At 47.5% G+C, this 21,670-nt stretch overlaps 1 protein-coding gene across 1 annotated transcript in view; it reads right to left on the bottom strand.

Moving 5' to 3' along the window:
* IGF2R (insulin like growth factor 2 receptor) overlaps positions 1–21,670 on the bottom strand; it is a 1,674,612-nt gene that overhangs the window by 1,366,089 nt on the left and 286,853 nt on the right. The window contains exon 8 of the mRNA XM_085611652.1: positions 17,339–17,492. Within this exon, the coding sequence (XP_085467778.1) occupies positions 17,339–17,492 (154 nt within the window). The remainder of the gene's footprint in view (positions 1–17,338; positions 17,493–21,670) is intronic.

The raw sequence follows: 21,670 nt of genomic DNA, 5'->3' as shown, positions 1-21,670 counted from the left end.
ACCATCTCCCACCAAATACTCTTAGCTCGGTTGCGAGAGATTGGTGTCGAAGGTAGGGCCTTTAAATGGCTCCTGGACTTCCTGGTGGAAAGATCTCAATGTGTCCAGCTTGGGCCTTTTAGCTCCCAGTCCACTACTATTGACCAGGGGGTTCCGCAGGGCTCAGTCTTGAGCCCTACCTTGTTTCATCTATACGTGGCCCCCCTGGCCGCCATCATACGCGAGTCCGGGTTCGAATGCATATCATATGCAGACGATACCCAGATAATAGTCCCCATCGAAGAAAGCCCTGCAGTAAACCGGTCCAAATTTCGTAAATGCATGATCACCATAGCAGAATGGATGAGGAAAAAATGTTTTCAACTTAATTCCTCAAAGACTGAGATCATTCTATATGGGCAGGCAAAGGAGTTATGGACCCCGGATTGGTGGCCATCCGAACTGGGAGATGCCCCTTCCCCCACAGCATGGGCGAAGAATTTGGGCATAAAAATAGATAATCTCGCCATGGACGAGCAGGTAAAATCTGTGGCTGGGGCCTGTTTTGGAACTATGCGAATGCTTAGTAAGATTTTCCCCTGGATACCGCTCACGGCCAGCCGGACCCTTATCCAGTCACTTTTGATTAGTCGACTGGACTATGGGAACTCATTGCTGGTCGGGCTAAGGGAGGATCTGGCCACCAAACTACAGGTGGTCCAGAACACGGCGGCTCGCCTCATCCTCAATAAACCGGCTTGGACCCCCTCATCACCCCTTCTGCACCAACTCCACTGGCTTTCTATGAAAAAGAGATCCATTTTTAAATTACTATGCCTGGTCCATAGGTCTCTCCATGGGCTGGGTCCCTCCTACTTGGCCAGGAAGCTCAAGTGGTACCATCCTACTCGATTGCTGAGATCAAGCAACAAAAATCTGCATTGTGTCTCGAGAGTTAGAAAGGTTAGGATGGGAGGGCGAGCTTTTTCCTATCTTGCTCCCACCCACTGGAACTCCCTGCCAGATGAGCTTCGTGCTTGTATGAATCACTGTAGCTTTAAGAAGCTTCTCAAAACTTGGCTATTCTAAACTGTATGTCTTTTCAATATCGAGTGCCCCTCTCCCATGCGCCGAGAGATCCCCCTGGGGATGATTCGCCTGCGCAATACAAATTAGTAAATAAATAAATGACTGAGGATGGATCCTATTTGTCCTTCAGTAAGAGGTCTGTGATGCCTTTGTTTCTTTTTACAAGGAACTATACAGAGGCAAGGCTTTGGATTCAGTTCACCAAGACGATTATTTGCCATCTCTCCACTTCCCAGATGTTCCTCATGAGGTTAGAGAGGAGCTGGACTCACATTACGGAAGGGTAAGTGAGGTCTACTTTTAAATCCTTTCCGAATAATAAGGCCCCTGGAACGTACGGGTTTCCTAATTCTTTTTTAAGTCCTTCAGGGAGTTGCTGGTTCCTTATCGGACTACGGCCTTTAATTCTTTCTTAGATACTGAATCGGTCATGCCCACCATGATGGCATCAACCCTTTCTATGATACTGAAACCATCCACCATATCAATGTGGGTCATATAGATCGATTGCTACTAAATGGGGGCATTAAGATAATTACCAAGAATTTTGCAAATCGACTGGCTAGAATCTTGCCAGTTTTCATATCCTCGCTTCTCCCAGACAGGTGATAACACCCAACTTGCGATTAAGGCTATTGAACAAGCTACGTGTGAATAACACTTAGCGTCGAACCTCTTATTCAGAAGATACAGGCGAATCCTAACATACGAGGACTCGCTGTGGGCAGCAATCAGTTAAATTACTAGGTTTGCAGATGATACGCTTTGTTTTCTTACCAATCCTACTGCTTCTCTGCTTGCATTCTAAACCGCGCTTAGCGGGTTTGGAGTGGCTTCTTGAGTCTACATTAACTACAAAGAAATCAGTCGGCATGGGGGTCCATCCCGTATCGTTTTCTTTATAACAACTGGTTGAGTCCAGGGGTTTCACTTGGGCCTCTACTGATTTTCACTACTTGGAGGATGACCATTCAGAGGGTCTCTTCCAGTGTTTTTCTTTTTAATATCCCACAGCTTTCTGACGCTCTATCTCCAAAGACCTCTCTAGATGAGGTCGACTTGAGATCTCGTGGATGGGTAGAGTCAACTGCATTAAAATTAATTTCCTCCCACGTCGAATTTACGTGATTAGGGTTCTCCCACTTCAGATACCAAAGACGGTGTTGCACTTATACAAAGAAAGCTATTGTCCTTTCTGTGGTACGACAAACCTAGTGTGGCCAAGGCAGTTTTATACGTTTGTTCATGGGAGGGAGAGTTCGGATTTCCACTTACTGCCAGGTATATTATGACTGCCCAACTTGACCCGGCATTAGACTGGATCTCTGCTTCTTTTAAACTCTGGGTCCGACTAGAGCAGCTGGTGTGCTGAATACCCCTTAAACATCTGCTGTAGTTGCCGCTCCATAGCTTTTCCTCTTGGCATTCTATTGTCCTCCATCCGATCTACCCTCCACAACAGGAGACAAAAGGCTTGTATGAGAGATCGGCCTTACTCTTAGGGATTTATAAGTTGATGGAATACCTAAGACTAGAGATCAGTGCTCAGCCGACTTTTCATTACATTTTACCGATTTATATAGCGTTACCTAGTTGCTCCATTGGGCCCGCCAGGCTGTTACACTCTAGGGACGTACACGGGAGACACACTTGTTGGAAGATAGGAGTGAAGAAGCCGATTTAGTTTTTTTACAAAGCGCTAGAATGCCCTTTAGATGTGACCAAGGCAGGCTATATTGTACAATGGATCTGAATATGGAGATTGATGAGGGCGTCTGGAACATGATTTGGCAGAAGGCAGTTAATTCCTCCATGTGTATTCAGTATAGGGAGAACGCCAACAAACTGCTCCTGTGCTGCTATCTTACCCCAGCCTGCTTGTCCCACATAATTGGAAGAAGTGATAGCTGTTGGCGGCGGTGCGATGCTCGAGGCAGATATTTTCACATGTGGTGATGGTGTCTGGTAGTTGATGAATTTTGGAAGCATGTGTACTGCCAAATTTCCAAAATCCTGCAGATCATGCTCACTACCCATCCTCTTCAGGCACTCTAAGGAGCCCCAGACGAGAAGGGTCTTTACCTACTCAACCCCACCTTCCGGTAAATTGATTACTCATTGTTTGGTGGCGTCAAGCCTGGTGATTGCCTTCCATTGGAAGAGCCCAGAAAACCCTACTATGCAATTGTGGTGTGCTGGGATATTTAGGCTGTGGAGAGTTTGAAAGCAACTGAGGGATACTAGATTGCATTCTGACAAAATATGGAACTCTTTTCTGACCTTTGTGAAGGATAATTCTGCAAGTCCCCAGGGTGTGATAGCTATTGCAGGTCTGGTAGGCCGATATGGGGTGGAACTGGATTGAACTTGGAAGACGGGCTGATGTCAATGTATGGGGGAGTACGAAGTCAGTTATGAAGACATTATTTGTCAGCGTTTCCTGTTCCCTCTTCTGGGAAGCGACTTGCCCGGAGATCGCATCACTTCAATGCTCCTCAAGTAATGATCTCGATTAGGTGTAAAAGAAAAATATTGTTCAGTTTTTTTATCCACAAATGTATAAAATACATTTATGAAATTAAAAATCAAATTGTTCACAGACATCACATAAACGAAGAGCACTGCAGGGTAAATCAGTCTTTCCACATTTTCAAAGCAAAGTACATCCTCTTTTACATTAGTGCTGAAGCAATTTTCAAGATTCAGCACAGGCCGGTGGTTGGAAGAATCCACTGCAGTTGTCAAGTTGAAACCTCTCTATCTGTGATCCAACTAAAATATTTAGGTCTGGAAACGGAGGTGATTTCTCAAGGGCCGGGTCCTGAAAATGTCCTATCTGGTAGCTACACCAAGCACATGCTATTGAAGGCCAGCCAGAGTATGACAGATTTTATTTAAATCTCAGTTTTTCTGTGCGCACACCACAAGACTGACCTTAGTCACACTCAACAAGTATTTCTTGCCTGCAGCTGCCCAACAGATGACGAACCTCAATAGCAGCTATACGGGCTAATGTTTCTCGTCATGTAATTGAGCTGGTAAGGGTAACAAGCATTGGCATTGCCAATAGGTCTCACCTTTGGGACCTTATAAGTATTTAGTTATGTAGCACAATATCCTTACTGCAACAACATTAACTGTTGCATGGCTAAACACTTATAAGCTCCCAAAGGCGAGACCTACTGGCTATGCCAATGCTTGTTAATCCTGAAAGCGCCACTAATGAGCTTGCGTGTTGTGATGTGACTGACGTGTGAAACGCTGCCTGAAATGAGAGCGTGAAGACTTGTCTGTTGCTGCGATTGCACTTTTGCACTTTCAAATACCCTCATTTTTAAAAATCGTAGTGTGCTGAAAACCGTTTTATTAAAATTGCTGAACTTTTTAAAAGTGAAAGAAATTAGCGCTGTGCTCGCCGGTTTTTACCTCGCGGTGACCGCCTGTTAGAGCGGACCCGCCTTTGCTGAGGATACCGGTCTAGTTTGTTTTGGCCCCACACCCATAAATACAACACGCTGGCGTGGCCGCGCAGCGGGCGCACCGCGGGCGCGCCAAAGGCGCGCACAAGCCAAGCCCGTCTGCGCCCGTCCACGCACAGCTCCAGCCATGCTGCCCTGACCGGTAGGAGTGAGGTTGGTGATGGAAGGTATGTTTATACAAGAAGCCAGCTGTTGGAGTTGGGGACTGAAGGAGGTAGGAGAGGTAGGATAAAACTAGAAGTGACGGCAGGGCTGAATTCTGATTTCATAAGGAAAGATGGCTTGAGGTGCCGGCTGCTTAATGTCAGGTCGCTACCTAAGCACCACTTGGAGATCCAACTGTTGGTGGAACTGCATGATTTGGATGTATTGTTTATGACCGAAACATGGACACATGCTGATTCTGACATGGAGCTGGGAATGGCCTGCCCATCTGGGTATAAAGCCCTTCATAAACCACGCGTGGGTGGTCGGGGAGGGGGGGGGGGGGGGGGGGGGTTGGAATCATTTTTAAAGATAGCTGGGACTTTTTACCTCTTGAGATTGAGGAACTGGAAGGGATAGAACTCTTGGGCTTCTCAATAAAAGAGCCCAAGGGACAATTATTGACTGGTCTAGTTAGCTATAGGCCACCTGGAACAGCTAGCCTCGCCTTCCAACAAGGACTCATTGAAGTCCTGCGTAATTTGGCAATGTGTCATTCGAGACTGCTCGTTGTAGGTGATTTTAACTTATGGCCAAACGGGATACTAGAACCAGGCTTTTATAATATTGTTCAATCCTGTGAACTCATTAATTTACAACAGTGGGTTAAGGGACCCACCCACAAGGGGGGACACATGCTGGACTTAGTATTTACTAATGAACAGCTAATGGGACCTATTGAGGTCCTACCAGTATGTTGGTCAGACCATTATTTGATTGTCTTCCAGCTGTATAACATGGGACTGAATAAATTAAACCAGAAGATTGATCGAAAATTTCAAAGTAGGGATTGGAAGAGCCTTCTAAAGAAAGCAAAGGCCCTCCCGGTTTTTGTACCCATTGAGGCATATGATACTGGAAAGACAGTGGAGGAGAATTATACAAACTACTGCAATAATATTAGTACCCAGCTAGATCGAGTCGTCCCATTAAAAAACCATAAAAAACTTGGTAGACCGTCAGCCCCTTGGTTTACAGACAATCTCAGAACCCTGAAACTTGGCTGTAAGCAAGCAGAAAGGAAATGGCGTAGAGCATATGCTGAGAGGGATAAAATCCTCTGGAAGGAAGCCTTAGTGGGGTACAGAAAAGAAATTGTGTCAGCAAAAACAGAGTTATTTGCGAACTGTATCCTGAAAGCACAAAATAGCACGAAGGAAGTTTTCAGGATTGTAGACACTTTGATCAAACCTGAATGCGTTAAGAATGAGATTGTGCCTAGTCAGACATTGTGTGATTGACTGGCATCCTTCTTCGAAGAGAAGATCAGTAATATTTTCAATGATCTTGTTCCACGACATGCCCAAGAAATCGTACCCATTGAACCAAGTAGAGAGGGGGACATTACACTCTCTGGATCATTTTAACGCTCTCTCTCTGGGGGACTTTGAAAAAATGGCCATGGGTATATCCTCGGGATCGCCTTTGGATCCATTGCCACATAAAATCTGGAAGGGACTGTCTTCGGAGCGATTTCCGACACTATGGCAAATTTGCAATCAATCCTTGATGGAGTGCATAGTGCCAGCTTGCTGGAAGCGGGCGTCAGTGACGCCTTTGTTAAAGAAGGCGACACTAGAACCAGCATGCATGAAGAATTATAGGCCAATCTCTTTATTACCCTACCCAATAAAAATTCTGGAACGAGTGGTTAGTAAGACACTATCCCAGTTTTTAGAAAGTAACAACATTCTAGATCGGGTACAATTTGGATTCCGTCCTGGCCATGGAACGGAGTCGGCCCTGGTGACCGTTATGGATGATTTGCGAATGCGAGCAGACAGGGGACAGTCGGCCGTTCTGGTTCTCCTCGACCTGTCTGCCGCATTCGATGCGGTAAACCATGGGATCCTTCTGTCCAGGCTTGAAAAGGTGGGAGTGACGGGCACTGCCCTTAAGTGGTTTCACTCTTACCTATCCAATAGACAACAGGCAATTGCTCTTCCTCCCTTCCGTTCAAACTTTTCTAACATACCGCATGGTGTCCCACAGGGATCGGCAATAAGTCCCATCCTTTTTAATAAATATATGAGCCCCCTACCTGCGATTATAAGATCTCATAATGTCAATCCAGTAAATTATGCAGATGATACTCAGCTTATCCTGTCTTTAGAAGGCGAGCAATCAGTCTCTTTAACAGATTTTCATGCTTGCCTGCAGGATATAGCAACTTGGCTTAGGGAGAACTCCCTTCAATTTAACTGTGAAAAGACAGATCTTATAATGTGCAACAGGAAGAGTTCCCCCCTTACTTCCATCTAATTTTTGGCCAACTGCGGCTGGCGCCCCACTGGCTCCCAGTACTGTTGTGCGTAATCTGAGCGTTATGTTCGATAATAAATTGACGTTAGAGAAACACGTCAATAAGACAGTTGGGAGCTGTTTCAGCCTGATTAGGGCCTTTCGGAAAATCTTTCCGATGTTCTCATTGGAGGCGAGGACACTGATAGTCCGAAGTACTATTCTCGGTAGGTTAGACTACTGTAATGCTGTGCTTCTGAACTCTCCACAGTATTTGATTGAGAGATTGCTGAGAATACTGACTATGGCCGCAAAGATAACACTGGGACGACTACGTCGCTCCTCTACCTCGCTGGCACTCTCAGATTTACATTGGCTGCCAGTCCCACAGAGAAATCAATTTAAAGCCCTATGCCTATTGTTTAAGGCCTTACATGGTCAAGGGCCAAAATCTCTGCAGGACAGATTCAGCTGGTATGCCCCCCCTCGGCTGCTTCGCTCATCCTCATCAAATTTGGTGAGGGTGCAGAGAATCAGGAAAGTTAAATCAGGCAGCCGGGCCTTTTGCATAGCAGCTCCCCGGCTCTGGAACACACTCCCATTGGATATTAGACAGATAGATAATCTGATGCAGTTCAGAAAAAGGATTAAAACCTGGCTCTTTCCTCGGGCTCACCACCAAGTCCCCTGCTAATTCCGTCTAGCAGGGGCTTTCTTCACCCAGTCTACACTCTAACATAGCGCCAGGTTACCCGTAGGGTGTCAGCAGCGCTGTATAAGTAATAATAATAATAATAATAATAATAATTATAGAGGTCACAGGCTATCACTTTCGAAAGCCATCAGCTGAGGTCACGGAGGAGCAGGCTGTTCTCTAGGGGAAGCAAAAGGGAAGCAGTGAGGTCAAGGAGGCAGGAAATGGAGGGTGGGGCGCAATATAAAGGGACGTAGGGAGACTATGAAGGAGGATGTGGGGAAGTCGCTCAGCGCAGATAAAAGGAACCAGAGAAGTTGAGATGGGGTGGGCGGGGTTGAAGGAGCTTCACAGCTCCCACATTGTCTGTGCATGTCTGACATTTCTATAGTTGCTGTGTACCAACGTGCGGTGTTTGCACGGCTTGTGTGACACTTTAAGTGACACGTAATCGCAAGCAGAAAAGTAGTGCAATGCCGTGCCCCAGTTTCCATGTCTGCCAAAATCAGAAACACTTAAAAATAGCAGGAAACCCTTGCTTAAAAAAAACAAAAATACCTTTGAGACATTTATTTAGGAATTAGGGTTTTATATAGTGGTAATAATATGACTTGGAAGTAGTTTTAGGTTGAATATTTTAGATTTGGATCTGGGGTCGCTCCTGCACAGGGATAGGAGTCTACGTGCAAAAAGGATAGACAAGTGATGAGCACGCCTGAAAAAGCTGCTGCTTTGTCCCCTAACTCCTAACTACTACTTTGTGCGTCATCATTGCCACCTTGAGGCTGAGACATCAAAAAACTCCCTTCCACAAGTTTTTGGATCCAGTTGTTCCACGCGCCACTCTCTGAATCACCTCAGGCACCAATTCCCGTTCACGCATTCATCCTCCCACAACAAACACAAATGACTAAGATAAAACGCTAACTCGGTCTCACCTAGATTCAAATATGATAGGGAAATGATGTACCCTTTTGTGCAGCAGGCGCATTAACCCGCCGAGATGTGGTAACGGATGAAATTCCAAGGCACGGGGGTAAATAAGTACGCGCAGACTCCGAACCCGTGCAGATGCGGATTAAGTCATTACGCGTGTTTGGCAGTTGTAGTTGCAGCTGATTACATTAAAACTGCACCCCTGCCTTTCCATCACCCTCACTAATGCTCCCGCCAGCAGTCTCCTGTGAGAGCCTGGCCCTCTTCAGTCGGCCCTCGGGGGTAGCTCCTCTAATTGATGCCGGGGGCAATGAGAGTTGCATCCTGTGAGAGTAACAGAAGCGCCCACAGGGGAGCGTGGTAAAGTATGTAAAATAGGGCTGGCTGCCACAGGATACAGAGTGCGCTCATGTGCTGGCTTCTGTACAGCTGTCAGCACGAGGGTGGGTTTGGCAGAGGGGTAGGATCGACAATTTTTTTAAACAAATATTTTTTAATGTGAACAGGGGCAGAAGACTGCCAGGGTTACTTGTGTAGTATATTAAGAGTTTGCTTTGTGTACGGGCTGCCTGTAAAAGAGGGTGTGAGGGGGGTTCGTGCAGCGAACTGCAGAGGAAGACTGCCGTGGCTTCATTGGAAAGGATGGGGGGGGGGGGGGGGGGGATGGGGTGCAAGTGTGCCAGAGGCTGCAATAAGGACCGAGGATGGAAGTCTGCCAGGAGATGCTTTTTATGGGAGAAGGGGGTGGGGGCTGTCAGTGGCTGCTTCTAGGAGAGATGGAGAAAGTGTGCCGGGCTATCTTAGGGAGGTTTCCGCCACAGTTTTGCAAATGAAGTTCATTTTTCTTGGGGCTACCTTGGGGAGAGAGGGGCAAGTCTGCTATGGAATACTAGATAGAAAGGAGAGAAAGTCGGTCCTGGAATACCTTTGGGTGAGGGGAGGAAAACGGGCAGGAGATGCTTGGTTAAGTGTGTGGCACGGGGGAGGGGGTGTGTGGCCTGCCGTGGGTTGCCTAGAGGGTTGAGTTTTTTATGCGTCCTCCAGTGGCTGCTTAGGCTGAAAAAGAAGCCGCTTTTTTTTGTAACAATTTTTTTTAAACAGATTTTATTGGTCAATTTGCATATATTTCGCAGAGCTCTGCACTCCAGTCATCTGCCAAAGTAAACCAAAGACAAGCATTGCAGCAAACGACTTTTTCCCCCCTCCCCCAAGAACAACAATACAAAACATAGTAGCATTTGACGATATTACCCCTCCCCCCCCCCCCAAACTCCCTCCACCCACTCCGCCGCCTAAAGGTCGCACCAGTCCATACCCCCCCAACTGCAGCATCCAAGGAACAAACCACAGGTCCCAACCCAAGCTCGCCACTCCCCCCTGCTCCTGCCCTCTCCTTCCCGTATGCTGACCTCCAGACTTAAACCGATAGCGAGGGCTCCTCCATTACCGGAGATTCCAGCCAGAGGCCCCGGTACTCCGCCCATCTCTTCCATATTTTATAATGTTTGCGCAGGCACCCCCTGGCCACAAAGATGGCTGTTCCAGACCCATGCAGAAGTCTAGACCATTTTTCCAGGCCGCCACGGAGGGAGCCTTCGTCGCCTTCCATGCCTTGGCAATATCTCGTTTCGCCAAGGTTAGGCCTAGGAGCAGGAGATGTCGTATATATAAATTTCCCCCCGCCCCTCCATAACATGCAGCAGCGCCAGCTTCGGTGCGCGGATAAGCTCCCATCCCAGAACCTCTGAAAGACAGGCGAAGACCCCCCCCATCCAGAAGTGGTCTAATGCCGTGCAGCGCCAAACTGTGTATAAATGTACCCTCTGCCCGTCCACAGCAAAGACAGTCCGGAGAGGCGATCATCCCTGCCTGCCACAATCGTGTCCTGGTGAAATAAACTCTGTGCAGATATTTGAATTGGACTAGGCGTAGGCGAATTGCTATGGCCGCCCCCCGCAGGGCTGCCAGGGCCTCCGTCCAGTCCTCCTCCTCCTCCAGTCCATCCACATCTGCCTCCCAGTCCCCCCCGAAGTTTCCGTAGTGTAGGGGAGCAGTGTATGACCAGGGACTTATAGATACGCGAGATCTTTTTGTCATGTAAGTCCCCCATAAAAACTTTCGCTTCAACTGGGCTAAAATCGGGTATGGATTCCAGGCCCTGCAGGCTAGGGGACAGCGCATGGCGCAGCTGCAGATACTGATAAAATTGCGCCTGAGGCATATGGAACTCCTCCTGCAGATCACAAAAGGATTTCAGGGTCGTGCCCCTCAGGACATCACCCAGGGTGGAAATGCCGATGGCGTCCCATCCCCGAAACCCCGGAAGAGCCGCCAATTGGGGCAACCGCCCATTATCCCACAAAGGAGTCTCCTGGGTCAGGACGTTCCACCAGCCCATGCACCGCAGCACCTGCCTCCAAACCATGAACACCACTCGAGTGGCTGGTGGCAGCTTGCACCGCAGCCTTGCCGAGTATAATATTGTATGCAGGGTGTGGTTCCCCATGAGATAACGTTCCAGAGCATACGCCGGGTCCCCCCTGTCCCCATACCACCACTCGTTAAGGACCAACACGTGCGATGCCTGATAATACGAGAGGAGGTCCGGGGAAGCCAGTCCCCCACTATAGGTAGATAAGAAGCATGTTCGTATGGCCACTCGCACCATCCCCCCTCCCCACAGAAACTGTCCCAATAAGGAATTCACCACCCGGAACCATTTAGGCGGAATCGGATAGGGGTGATTCTGTAGCTGATAAAGAAGTCGGGGGAGCGCCACCATCTTGAAGATGGCCGATCGACCAAACAGTGTCAGGGGCATGCGGGACCAGGTCTTAATGTCCGTCCGAACACGATCCCACACAGGTGTCAAATTACGCTCCCAGGCCACCGTCGGTACATCCGATAGTACCACCCCCAAATATTTCAAGCCACCTGCCGCAGACTGGACCTCTGTCGCCCACGAGCCCACCTCCGTCCGGCCTCCCAACACCCAAGTGTGGATTCATATATAGACCTGATGTTTCTCCACAGATCCGTATTATCTGCAGAAGCTGTGGCCCCGTCCTGTCTAGTGCCGTCAGAAAAAAAGAGGACGTCGTCTGCGTATAACACTATTCTATCAGAAAGGCCCGTGGCCCATTCAAATCCCCTTACCTGGGCGTCTACCCGCATCCAGGCCGACAAAAGCTCCATGGCGAGAGCAAACAGATAGGGCGAAAGGGGGCACCCCTGCCACGTTCCCCTCTGAATAGCAAAGGTAGAGGAGGTGGCACCCGCCACCAGCACCGACACAGTCAACCCCGTATACAGAAGTTTCACATAGGAAAGAAAGCGTGGCCCCAGATTGAGTCTATGAAGCAGAGCAAATAGGTAGACCCAGCTCAGGGAATCAAACGCCCTGCCAATGTCTACCAAGTGTATTGCCGCCGGTTCCCCCAACCGCTGGATCGCCGCAATCGCCACCTGTGCCCTTCTAATATTGTTGTGCCTGGTGGCCCGCTGAGGCAAGAAACCCACCTGATCAGGGTGCACGAGTGATGTGATATGAGGCGATAGTCGATTGGCCAACGCCTTCGCCAGAACTTTGGCCTCCACATTTAAAAGAGATATGGGGCGGTATAAGGCATGATGCTCCGGGGGGCGGCCAGGATTATGGAATACAACCACCTCTGCAGGTCTCCAATCCGGAGGGAGAAAGCCCCTGTCTCGAGCCTCCTTCACTACCGCGCGGAAATGTTGGGCCAACTGAACATGGTACCGACGGAAAAATTCACTCGGGAACCCGTTAGGTCCGGGAGCCTTCCCAGGGTTAAGTTCCCCCAGGGCCGTTCCCAGTTCTTCATCTGTCAAGGGGGCCTCCAACCCATCCCGCAGCTCGTCCGATATCGCCCAGGGAGGCAGATCTGTAATACATTTCTCCACCATATCTGCCGACAGACATTCCCTGGGGGCATAAAGGTCCGCAAAGTATGTAGCAAAACTCTCTGCAATTGATGGAGGATCAGTAATCCGGTTCCCCTCAGTGTAAAAAATGCCCGGCAAAGCTTGAGCGTGAAAAGTGCCCTGGCACAGGCGATGCAACATCTTGCTCGATTTGTCCCCCCCATTGGTACACTCTGCTGCGTGTTGCCAGCCATACCTGCTATGCCTCATCCATCAGCAGAGCTGCACACTCCTGTTGAGCCCACAGTAACCGTCGCACTCCCAGAGCACTCCCAGACGCTCGGCCTTATCGCTCTAGTATCTATGTTCGCCTCAGCACGGGTCAACTTCTCCCTAAGCTGCCTGCGAGCCGCTGCACACCACGAGATATCCACCCCTCGCAGTGTAGGCTTCAACGCCTCCCACACAGAGGCCGCACTAGACAGATACTGAGCTATAGCTTCGCCTATATGTGCTGCATATTCTGCTTTCTGAAGATTCCAGACTGCCAGGCGCCAACGAAACGGCTGCCATCCCCTGCCTGCCTCCAAATGTATGAGCACTGGGGAGTGATCCGAGAGCCCCCGTGGCAGAATCGTCACGGCCTCCACCCTCCCAGCCATCACCCGGGGAACAAAGATGTAATCCAATCTAGAAAAGGAATGGTGGACTGCCGATAAATACGTATACTCCCGAATTGCGCCATGGGCCCACCACCATGTGTCCACCCAGTCCAGTCGCGTCACCAGAGAATGTAACTTGGTTGGGAGATCTCTCCCACAACCCTCCACCCCCTTTCCTGTCCACACTTGTGTTCATAACATCATTCCAGTCCCCACCCACCACAGACATGACATCCGGCATATCGGCCAACAACGTTTGTAGCCGCTCTATTAAGTTCCACTGCAACGGGGGAGGGGCATACACTCTACCTAAGATCAAAGGATCCCCACCGACCCTACCCCGGAGAAATAGGTAGCGACCCTGCCCATCAATCCACTGCTGTTCGTGCGTGTATGGGACCCTGCGATGTATCAGGATAGCCACACCACGAGACCCTCCCATAAAGCCTGCATGAAAGACCTGTTGGAACCCATACCGCTGCAAGCAGAGGACCTTTGTGTCCATGAGGTGGGTCTCCTGCAACAGCAGGATATCTGCCTTCGCCCGCTTCGCATGATAGAGTACGGCCCCCCGCTTAACCTTATCCAAGACCCCTCGCACGTTCCAGCTCAGGATACGGAGACCTCCCTGCGTCCCCAGCCCCCCCACCAGACATGTCAACCATGGGTGAATTGTATCACTATCTCTTATTATCATGGAGCCTCGGAGGCGTGAGTACAACCTGCATTGGACCTGCAGTGGACGTGCGACCTGAAACCAACAACAACCCTTCCCCAACAAACTCCCCACCCCATACCTCAAAAAAACCCATGAAGTATCTGTTGCGGCGGGGCTGGCCCCCAACGGGGGGATGTGAACCACCCCGACCAATGGATCCCCAAGTCACAGCCCATAACCTCCGGGCAGGGCTCCCGCCAGTTCACATCTGACGGTAGGTCAAACCCAGTTCAGGACATCCCGGTTACCAATAGTCTAAGTTTTACAGCGCAGTACCAATGTTCTCCATTAAGGATCCAATGTCTATCCCCCAGGGGCTGGTCCCCCGTGGCCGACGGCGCATCCGGATCGCGAGTGCCGCCGGGACCTTTCTGCCTCCGGCCACGGGGGCCCCCCATGCTACATCCCCCGAAGAAGAGTCTGATTACTTACCCGGCGGCGTGTGATGCCTCACCCGCACCGTTTCGTCCGTCCAGCTGAAGACCTCTTCCAGAGTATCAAAGAAGTGTGTACGGGAACGAAAGACTACTCTGAGACGGGCCAGAAAGAGCAGAGCGTAGGGGAGTTTAAGCTCTCAGCCGGGCCTTGGCGGCCATAAAGGACTGACGTTGCTGCTGGACCTGTCGCGTATAATGAGGGAATATCAGAATCCGTGAGTTATTGAAGAGGAGGGGTTCTTTGGCCCTAGCCTGCTTCAGGATGGCATCTCTGTCCAAATAATTCAAGAATTTGGCGATGACAGGCCGCGGGCGGGCCCCCACCGGTGGCTTCTGCAGGAGAGCCCGATGAGCCCGCTCCACCACAAAGCATCTGGACATCGCATCGGGGGGAGCCAGCCCTCCAGCCAAGTTGTGAGAAAGCGCTCCATGCTTCCCTCTTCACAGCCCTCCGGACATCTAACAAATCGTAGATTGTTACGTCGGGCCCGTCCTTCCGCATCTTCTGCTCGGTGTGTGAGGCCCTTTTGGACGGTCTCCATCGCTGCCACCTTTCGTTTCAGCTCTGCTACGTCATCCTCCACACCAGAGATAGGTGTCTCGGCCTCCGTAATTCGGGCCACTGCATTGCGTAAGTCTTGCCGCAGCAAAGTAACATCCGCTCCAACTGCCCCTATTTTCGCATCTAGCATGTCTCTGGACTGGGTAATGGCGGCCATCAGGGCCGCATTGTCAGGCACCGCTCCTGGTTGGCCTCCAGAGGCTCCCGCCACCGCCCCCGGACCGGTAAATTTGTTGATAGGCCCCTGCCTGGTAGAGCCACCGCCACCCTTGTCTCTGGTCATGGTGATGCTGTGTGCGCCTCGAGCTGGCCCACCCCCACCCAAGCGATGCACAAACCCAGAGAATCGCGGATCCCGTGGCCCGATCCAGCCGCCGGGTGTGCTCTGGTGACCCCCGGATTACTCAATATTTTTTATCCCCTACGGAGATAGTAACGGGTAGAACTGCAGCTTCGAGTCACGCAGATTCAGCATAAGGCACACCAAAAGAACACTGAGGACCGTCCATCTTCAGGGGTCATGTGCGGGAGCAGGAAGTGAGCCCGCACATGGGAGAGCAGTCTGCTCATTTTCAAGCACTGCACTCGTGGCGCACCGCTGCTCGCTCCCGCAAGGTGGATGCCGCAACAAGCACAAGTGCGTGCTTGAAAATGAGCAGAGCGACAGCTAAAGGCCCTCCTATGCAAGGCATGCGCACTGCGTAGGCAAGACCTAAAAATGGCCGGAGTTACTTCTTTGTAATTATTCCAAGTTGTCCAGCAAGGTATTATTTTGCCTCTTCCTCTAAACCTTTATGTGGTATCTCTCCCCATAAGTGAATTAAAGGCTGGAAGAGTTAAGCAGTAGTCCATTCCCAAGGCCTCAGTGAAACCAGTGTCAAGAATATTAAAAAAGATTTGCTGTACAGAAAAATCCCACAGCTGATCTCATCTCAAGCTCTCTGCCAAGTGTAAAGCCAAAAGAACATTATTGGTTTGTTCAGTACTTATACAATCCTCTTACCAACTTGAGCAAGGCCAACAGCAGCTGCTTCTCAGTGCAGGATTCCAGTTTTTTCTGTAGTAGTTTCAGCACTGGAGTAACATCTTATGCTTTCCTCTTGTGTAACTACAACCTTACCATGGCATAGTGTTGCTATTTGGTTAGACTCTAGGTGAAAAGCTCATGTTTGTTTCAATCATCCCATGAATTCTGGTCAATCTGTGGTACGGTTATTGACAGCTTAGCAAGTCAACAGGTTCTGTTAGACATATCCTCTGGACTATATATAGACTGTCCTACTTACTCAATGCAAATACAAAGTTTTTTTTTTTAAATGATACAAAGAAATCACTGGTGCAATAAAGAATCAAACAAAGAAAAAAAAAGCTCCAAAACTATTCCAAGTTCGAAAACAATTTTCATTTTTGTTTTATTTCACATTTTTACACCTCTAGATTACCCAGTTATAGAAAACATGATTCCTAATTTAACTGAAAAAAGGAATAGAAGGGGCTTCTGCTGTTGCCTCTCCACCGTTCACACTAGGTTGTTTCCAGTGCAGCCAGTAAATCATCTCTGTAGAGCGAATCCTAGTGGCTACAAAAGATTCAACCTCCCCTATTTGGTGACTCAGGAACACAAACAGAAATAGTTTAGAAGGCAAATAAATACCAACCCTAACCAGGTATATTAGTAACAGAATATTGGGTATCACTATGTTGACCGACGATAGGTTGCTGTGAATCCTTTATATCATTTACAATCCCTACTTTGCTCACTGACGTCAGGGTAGCCTCTTACTCTGTCCTCTATGAACTTTACTAAAAAGTCAATTTCCTTCTGTGTACGATGGTCAGATTCATCACACATCCGGTATATACACTGTCAACAGTAAGTTCAAACAAATGCAGTTCGCAACAACTATAATGGTGCAAAGTATTGAGAAAAACAATTTTATGGTCCTTCCCTCTCCCTCCCTGAATGTAGAAGTCAAATATAAGAAACCTTGAATTGGAAAATTAACCATTGATGACCATCTTCAAATTAATTATCAATCTCTTACTCCTACAGATATCAATCGGTATAAATATATGTGAAATCCAGAGAACGTCTTACCGGACACACAGAATTGTTAAACTCATTTTCCATTTAATGAAGTAGAAACCTGCTCAGTTAGTATCATTTGTCTTGTGGTACTGATAACGGATAACTCAAAAAGGAAAACTACTTCATGGGGCAACACCCAACCCAAATAACGAACAATAAAACAAGATCTTTTTATTTAATTATTCATTTTTCAGCTTGGGCGTATGGAAAAAGGACACCTCCACAATATGGATCTTGCTATCTTTAAGCAAATCTAGATTTTCTTCTAGTAAAATCTTCATTTAACTACACCACTTCTGATGTCAATTATTCCAAAACCACCATCTTTTTTCATAAGACTAGAACATATGTGAAGGTATTTACCTCGTAGTGGAGAGAGATCTATCGAGATGTCGTGCTGGTTGCTGTTTAGAACACATTCATTAGTTTGAAGATAATCTCTGTGACAGGCATACTCCGTTACCCATTCAATTTCATACTGGCAATTTGTCTTGGCTATCAGTTTTGGTGCTGTTTTCTGAAAGCATAAAAGCAAACCACTACTGAAGAAACAGACTTAACAAAGGTAAATACTGATTAACAAAATAAGGCACATATATTAGTATGTGGATAAAGTAAACTCCGGACCATGTTTTGACAGTCAAGCATAATGGCTCAGGAAATGCAATGAACAACAAGCAAGGAACAGATCAACGAGCAAGCACCAGTTAGGTTCAGACCTTGTAGGAACATTTACTAACACAGAACTTGTAGAGATAGAGAAAAGGATACTCAACAGAGGTCTCAGAATTGTGCCTACCCTCAGACATGACTTTCACCAAGGTTTTGAAATTTCAGAGCACTTCAGATTGAGGTTCTTTTGTGAAGGCCAAAATGATAAAGAAGCAGCAAATGATACTATCCTCAACACAGGTTTTAAAAAGAAATATTTTCAGCCACCCAAACATACCATTCCTCCATAGGGGATCACATTTGAACAATGAGCACCAAAAGACTTACAAACTAAATCAAAACTACAAATAACCTTACAAGTATTTCCTATGAAGAAAGGTGAGCTCCTGAGAAACCGACAAATTTGTTTAGAAAACCACCAAAGGCGAGGCATTGTGATACAAACTAAGGAAGCATAGCAGGTAGAATGCCTCATACTCCTTGCTGATGAGCAAAGTTACAAAAAAATAAATCACAATTGGACTAATAATAACATTCGATTTATTTAATCCATGGTAACCGAGTTGGAAGTGAATGCTGGATCATCAAACAGGCGACTGGCTTCCTAATGACGAACAATCTTAGAAGACCACATTTTTATAAACTGCCAGAAATACTAAAGGTTAGACAACCGCCTCTTGGTACATCTATTGTGGATGGGATTGAGTCCACTTTAGGACTAGTGTCAAAGTTCAGTGAATGCTTTTTAAAACCAGTAGGTAAGACACTGCTGTCCTATCTGCAGTGCATCAAAGATGCACTAAATTTACTTAAGGTCTTCTCTTTTCATCCAAATATAGAGATTCTGATGAGTAAGCCTAGAGGCCTCTATACAAGTAGCAACACTACAAGTAATCAAGGGCGTTGACACAAAGCAAAAGGATTACATCACACCATAATGTTTGTTATTGAAAGTGCAAAAATTAAATGAATTGCAAACATTGTTTCTATTGCCCAGACAATATATACCAACAAATAAGAGGGACTTCATTGGGAAATAACTTCACTCTGAATCTTTCCTGCCTATATATATGTAAACTGCTTTGAAACTAAATATATCTAGCAAGCTGTGAACTCTTGAAGATGTCCAATAGAGGACATTCAACTAATTGAGACAGGTAGTGATTTACAGACAAGAGTTAGTGCCGGATTTAGATCTCGGCAGATGGGTTACTACGACACAACTGTGACAGATATCCCATCTGCCAAATTATAAATCCCATAGGATATAATGGGATTTATATTTTAGCGGATGGGATATCTGTCACCGTTGTGACAGAGTAACCCGTCAGCCGAGATCTAAATTAGTTCCTTAGAACATTTGATCACCATGCAGGACCCCAACCTTAAATTTACTAGCACTATAAGCAAACAAGAATTAGCCTTCCTGGGCTTACTGATCACTCCTGACAAAAGGACTACTGAAGTATACAAAAAACCATCAGACCTGAACACATTCATGGAGGTTCCATAGCCATCCTCCTAGTTCGCCCTGAAAAACATTTGGGATCAGAGACACAAAGCATACTGGGTGTGCAACCATAGGCTTATCAGAGGCTCACACGGCATTCCAGAAAGTAGGAAACCTTGAGTCACATCAAAAGGGAGTGTGGGCATAACAGGAATGCTGCATCTTGGTTCTAGCACAAGAGGCAAGTAGACCAGTAAAGGCCAAAAAGGGACACTGATGGCAGTGAGGCCCATACAAGGTAATGAAGGTGTGTGAACAAAATGGAGGGCATAATGTGATTTATCGACTGAAGCCCACATATGTTGATATGTTAGTGATGCACAAGGGACATCAAGAGTAGGTCACACAAGTTTGTCTATTTTTGATTCATCAGTATTGGACACTAGTTCCAAATGATCAGTTTCAACAAATAAAAAATATAGAAGGAATATGCTACTTACCAGTATGCATCTGTTCTTGGCATATGAGCTGCAGATTGTACACTTAGCATAGATCGCCATCTGGTGTTGGGCCCGGATGTTTGCAGTTTGTTTTTCTTCTTGGACAGTCTTTGGAAGTCACGAGTTTGGTGACTCCTCCTTCGGTCCGTACTGCGCATGGGCTTCGGCTCCATCCTCAGATTGTTTTTCGCCAACAGGGAAATGATGGAGCTTGGTAATCACAGTGAGAAACCCATGTGTGTAGTATCTAAATAAGATGTACTGGAACGGATACAGGTAGCCGGGGAGGCGGGTGGGCGTGTACAACTCTGCAGCTCTACATGCCAAGAACAGATGCATACTGGTAAGTAGCATATTCCGTTCGAGGCATATGAGCTGCAGATTGTACACTTAGCATAGATTATATAGCAGTACCCAACCCTAGCGGCGACCACCGGTATCCGTTGCAGTGGTTTGAAATAGTGTCTTTAGTACAGCCTGGCCCACTCTAGCTTGCTGCTTGGAATGCACATCTACACAGTAATGTTTTGTGAAGGTGTGCGGTGTAGACCATGTGGCTGCTTTGCAGATGTCATCTAAGGGTATATTCCCTAGAAAGGCCATAGAAGCCCCTAACTTTCTTGTAGAATGGGCTTTAGGCGGAACAGATAATGTTCTTTTTGCCTTTTGGTAGCAAATCTGTATGCATTTTACAATCCACCTAGTTATCCCCGATTTAGAAATGGGGTTGCCTTTATGTGGTGGAGAGAAGGAGACGAACAATTGTTTAGTCTTCCTGAAGGGTTGCGTTCTTTGTATGTAGTATAGCAAGGCCCTTTTTACATCGAGTGTGTGTAAGGCCCTTTCTGCAACAGATTGAGGTTGCGAGAAGAAGACAGGTAATTCCACCGATTGATTGAGATGGAAGGGGGAAATGACCTTGGGCAGGAACTTCGGATTTGTGCGAAGTATGACCTTGCTGTGATGTATTTGTATGAAGGGTTCCTGTATAGTGAACGCTTGTATTTCACCAACCCTTCTAAGGGAAGTGATAGCTACGAGAAAAGCTGTTTTCCAGGTGAGAAACTGTAGCTCGCATTTATGCATTGGTTCGAAGGGCGGACCCATTAGTCGTGTAAGAACTAAATTTAGATTCCATACAGGGGAAGGTGGTGCCCTGGGAGGAATTACTCGTTTAAGGCCTTCCATGAAGGCTTTAATAGCGGGCACTCTGAAGAGTGATAAATGCTGTCTGTTTTGTAGATAAGCAGCGATCGCTGCTAGGTGTAGGCGTATGGATGAATATGCCAGGTTACACCTGTGAAGATGGAGCAGATAGCATATGATGTGCTGTATGGATGCATCTAAAGGGTTGATTGTATTATTACGGCAGTAAATTACAAATCTTTTCCACTTTGCGGCATAGCATGCTCTAGTGGTAGGACGTCTGGCTTCCATGATGATGTTCATGCAATCAGGGGGAAGGTTAAGGTATCCGAATTCTAGGATTTCAGGAGCCAGATCGCCAGGTTGAGCTGAGCTGGGTCCGGGTGCCTGATTTCTCCATGGTTCTGGGTTAGGAGGCATGGGGATAGATGCAGTTTTTGATGTGGTACCACTGACAGTTGTAGTAGCGTGGTGTACCACGGCTGCCTGGCCCACGTCGGAGCTACCAGAATGAGTGTGAGGGAGTGCTGTTGTAGCTTCCTGACCACTAATGGAATTAGTGGGAGAGGTGGAAAGGCGTATGCAAATCTGCCTGACCAGTTCATCCATATCGCATTGCCCTTGGACAATGGGTGTGGGTATCTGGCGGCGAAGCTTGGGCATTTTTTGTTTTCGTGGGTGGCGAAGAGGTCTATCTGAGGATGCCCCCACTGTTGGAAGAATGGCTGAAGAACTTGTGGATGCAGTTCCCATTCGTGTAGTTGTTGCGTTTGTCTGCTGAGCAGATCTGCCATGGTGTTTTGTACGCCTGGAACGTGTTGTGCCAGGAGAAAGATGTTTTGGGGAATTGCCCATCTCCATATGCTCTGGGCTAAGCGGGAGAGCTGTGGAGAGTGTGTCCCCCCCTGTTTTTGGATATAATACATT

The sequence above is a fragment of the Triturus cristatus genome, chromosome 6, assembly GCF_964204655.1.
Source record: "Triturus cristatus chromosome 6, aTriCri1.1, whole genome shotgun sequence".
In the NCBI taxonomy this organism is placed as follows: Eukaryota; Metazoa; Chordata; class Amphibia; order Caudata; family Salamandridae; genus Triturus; species Triturus cristatus.
The sequence above is the reverse complement of the archived record's forward strand: the minus strand, read 5'-3'. Positions and strand labels throughout refer to the sequence as shown.